General features: G+C 50.5%; 1 protein-coding gene across 1 annotated transcript in view; it reads left to right on the top strand.

Annotated features, from left to right (window-relative positions):
- The window catches only part of herc1 (HECT and RLD domain containing E3 ubiquitin protein ligase family member 1), a 65781-nt gene that overhangs the window by 42260 nt on the left and 19314 nt on the right, over window positions 1–4207 (top strand). The window contains exons 38-42 of the mRNA XM_015375187.1: window positions 925–1534; window positions 1649–1922; window positions 2475–2685; window positions 2763–2929; window positions 3003–3119. Coding sequence (XP_015230673.1) covers window positions 925–1534; window positions 1649–1922; window positions 2475–2685; window positions 2763–2929; window positions 3003–3119 — 1379 coding nt within the window. The remainder of the gene's footprint in view (window positions 1–924; window positions 1535–1648; window positions 1923–2474; window positions 2686–2762; window positions 2930–3002; window positions 3120–4207) is intronic.

The raw sequence follows: 4207 nt of genomic DNA, 5'->3' as shown, positions 1-4207 counted from the left end.
TTCCTTCCTTCCTTCCTTCCTTCCTTCCTTCCTTCCTTCCTTCCTTCCTTCCTTCCTTCCTTTCCTATTCTCTCCTCTTTCCTTCCTTCCTTTCCTATTGTGTCTTCCTTCCTTCCTTCCTTCCTTCCTTCCTTCCTTCCTTCCTTCCCTCCCTATTGTCCCTTCCTTCCTTCCTTCCTTCCCTATTGTCTCTTCCTTCCTTCCTTCCTTCCTTCCTTCCTTCCTTCCTTCCTTCCTTCCTTCCTTCCTTCCTTCCTTTCCTATCATCTCTTCCTTCCTTCCTTCCTTTCCTATTGTCTCCTTCCTTCCTTCCTTCCTTTCCTATTGTCTCCTTCCTTCCTTCCTTCCTTTCCTATTCTCTCCTCTTTTCTTCCTTCCTTTCGTATTGTGCCTTCCTTCCTTCCCTATTGTCCCTTCCTTCCTTCTTTCCTTCCTTCCTTTCCTATTGTCTCCTTCCTTCCTTCCTTCCTTCCTTCCTTCCTTCCTTCCTTCCTTCCTTCCTTCCTTCCTTCCTTCCTTCCCTATTGTCTCCTCCTTCCTCCTTCCTTCTTTCCTTTCCTATTGTCTCCTCCTTCCTTGCATACTCCCTCTATCCATCCTTCACTTCCTTCCATCCTTGCCTCTGTCCTTCCCTACAACCTTCCGTGCTGTAGGTGTTTCAGGTATTCCGGTTGAACTCTGACCTCTGTAGATTGACTTGTAGTGAAATTTTTTTACCTTCTGTATCGTTACTGAATCGGGCGTTAATCTGACCCGTCTTGGAGCCCTCTTTCCTTTGGATCCAGGTCGGAGGAGCGCCGCTCATCGTCCCTCCTGCCTCCCCTCCTCTGTGGTGCATGCTGTGCTCCATCTCTCCTGCCCTCTCCCTCACTCTCTGTTTCCCTCTCCTTGTCTCCTTTTGTTTTCCACTTCCTTCCATTAAAGCTTCCCAACTTTTTGGTCGCCTAGTGACACTCCGCTCTACAACTTGGAGCCCTGTGAGCCGCTGCCATTTGACGTTGGACGACTGCGGGGCCTCACCGCGTCGCTGTTGTTAGACCTCACCTACCTGACCAGCATCCACGAGGAGACCGCCACCAAACTCGGCACAAGGCGCCACGAGAAGAAGCACCGCAACGCTGCCTCTGTGGGGCACGATCCGATCGGCACAGAGGACAAGCCGGACGGCGAGGGCCATGGCCGCATGGAGCAGAGGGCGAGTAATGGAGCCGCTGTCGCGGTCTCCTCTGAGCTGAGGGTGTCTCACAGCCTGGAGGAGGTCAAAGCTCACCTGGCGCCAAACTCCAAGTCTGAGAGCGAAATCTCGTCTGTGGCTGGGGGCGGGAACGAAACCCTCTTCAGTTCAACTCCTAATACTGAGGGGGGCAGGAAGAAAGGCCACGAGCACGGCTCCAGAAGCCACGAGCCGGCCGCCATCAGCACGCAGTCCGAGATCCACGCCGTGCAGCTGTCCTACCTCTACCTGGGAGCCATGAAGACCCTGAGTGCTCTGCTGAGCTGCAGCAAGTATGCAGAGCTGCTCCTCATCCCCAAGGTGAGGGAGGGGAGGATAGGGGGGGGCAAGCATGTCTGCTATCATCTAAACACACAGATCAATATCTATTAATGTTCATCCGTTGCTCCTCTTCTGGTTCCCTCAAACATCCAGGTGTTACCAGAATCAGCTCCCAGCGGCCATAACGCCGATCTGAACGCCGGCGCCCCCAGCAGCGCCGCGCCCACCTCGCCCGTCTGCCAGGAGGAGGTGGATATGCGGGCCGCCCTGCAGTTTCTGATGCGCCACATGGTGAAGCGCGCTGTGATGCGCTCCCCAATCAAGCGGGCCCTGGGGCTGGCGGATCTGGAGAGAGCGCAGGCCATGATCTACAAACTGGTGGTGAACGGGCTGCTGGAAGAGCCCAGCGGGGGAAAGACCAAGCTGGGTGAGGACTAGGGCTGCAACTAACCATTATTTAGCAAATCGATTAATCTGCTGATTCATCTTTTCAGTTAATAATCGGGTAGCCAAAGGTTCCTTAAAGAAGACTTTTTACTAAATTAAACCAGGTGACTCCAAAACTTTTCCCCTTGAGGAGTTCTTGATTATACAGCAGACTGACAGACGGATGGATACCGTTCATCTTAAATGCAAAACCTTTTTATATATATTTTTTTTATATTTAGGCGTCGCTCTGTCAGCTAAAGGCGTGTTTTACACTCTATCATCCAATTAACGAGGACTAAATTAGTTTATTATTATTTCAATAATCAACTAATCCGATTAATGTAAATCCCCAGAATGGGGAAATTAACTCTCTGCATTTAACCCCTCCCTTTGGGGAGCAGTGGGCTGCCATTGTGCGGCACCCGGGGAGCAGTGTGGGGTTAAGGGTCTTGCGCACCTCAGACGGCCAGTGGGAGTTTAAGTAGCGTCAGAATTCTGGGAGTCCTAGCGTTAACGTGTTTGACGTGACCGCTGCTCTTTCACTTCTCAGGAGTGAGGAGTGACCCTGAGGGGGAGGGGGAGGTCCCTGAGGGGGAGCAGCTGGCTCAGACCCCCATCACCACCAGCCCCTCAGCCTCCAGCACCACCTCCTTCATGAGCTCCTCCCTGGAGGACACCACCACGGCCACCACGCCCGTCACCGACACAGAGACCGTCCCTGCCTCCGAGTCTCCTGGCGTCATGCCGCTCAGCCTCCTCAGGTGGGAACATCTCCTCCTGGATGAGGAGAAGCTGCTCTTTGTCGTCTGACCTTCGCCCTCTGCTGTGCTTCCTACAGGCAAATGTTCTCCAGCTACCCCACCACCACCCTGGTCCCGACCCGGCGAGCCCAGACTCCGCCCGTGTCTTCTCTGCCGACGTCTCCGTCAGACGAGGTGGGCCGCAGGCAGAGCCTCACCTCTCCGGACTCCCAGCCCAGCAGGCCTCAGAACCGAGCCGGAACATGTGAGTTCAGCCAGAGATGCGCTCGCCCGTGTAAATGAGGCCATAGAGTGACGGCCATGTTGTTTCCCTGCAGCTCTGTCAGACCCCAGCAGCAGGCTGTCCACCTCCCCCCCACCACCGGCCATCGCCGTGCCTCTGCTGGAGATGGGCTTCACCCTGCGTCAGATCTCTAAAGCTCTGGAAGCCACAGGTCAGTGGGTCCAACCCTCCAGATGTTGTGACTGGAAACAGCTGGAGACCCGAGCTGCTTTAGTTCAACTCTGCAGCATTTATTTTCTTGTCCTCTAAACTCCAGTATGGTTATTATTACCCATTAGTTTTATAAGTGATTGACTTTCTTTGGAGAATCCTTTTTGCATCAAATGCTCCAAATAAGAAAAATGTTTTTCAGTAAACCAAATTTATTCTAAACCTCTAAAGTTTGATTTAAGCCTGACGCATCTGCGAGGTCCTACTGGCGAAGGTTCAGGAATATAAACATCTACACACATCCCGTTACTTAGCTAAATAAAATATCAAATAAATAAAATAAAAATAAATAAATATCAGCACGACCAACACATTATGGAAACACTCCAGGAAAGAAATGGCTCTGGAACGGCATGAGGAGTCTTTGATAAAGTTGTAAACGGCTGTTTTATACACATCCCTGCATCAGAGCGCTGCTTGTTTGATCTGTAAATGGTTTTCCATGCTAGCAACAAAACTAGCTTGCATCTCCAAACTAGCTAGTTTGGAGATGCAATCCACTCCTTAAATCTATCTTTGCTCTCCGCAAATTTATCCAGAAGTTCTGCAATCGCACTTTTTCTCTCACTCCCAAGTGTGTGATCGACTGCATATTTAGTAGTTTTACACTATACCATTTTTTGGCCCCGATAATCATACCTGGCTGTGCAGTATTGGCCGATTCCATGCCAATACCATCTGTTTGAAATTGATGTGTGTGTATTTATGAATAACTGCAAACTGCTTGGAAGTAAAATAATTGCCATCATGGCTTAGTCAAGCTGCTGCCTACCTTTGTGAAGCAGGAAAAAAACTAGGGGTGGAACGGTTCACAAAATCCACGGTTCGGTTCGGTTCATGGTTTCGTGGTCACGGTTTTCGGTTCGGTTTATGTTGATTGTTACCCCGAAATCCCATAAACATTAATGAAAAAATCCCAAAAAATTAATGAATTATTTTTAATGATCCGCAGAAACCCTGGATGATTTCCGCATGTTTTGCTGCTTTGAATTTAATCATCTGGCGCATGCTCTCTACGATCTCCAAGGA

The sequence above is a fragment of the Cyprinodon variegatus genome, unplaced genomic scaffold, assembly GCF_000732505.1.
Source record: "Cyprinodon variegatus isolate N-32 unplaced genomic scaffold, C_variegatus-1.0 Scaffold114, whole genome shotgun sequence".
Taxonomy (NCBI): Eukaryota; Metazoa; Chordata; class Actinopteri; order Cyprinodontiformes; family Cyprinodontidae; genus Cyprinodon; species Cyprinodon variegatus.
Note: the sequence above shows the minus strand (reverse complement) of the source record. Positions and strands in the feature narration are given on the sequence as shown.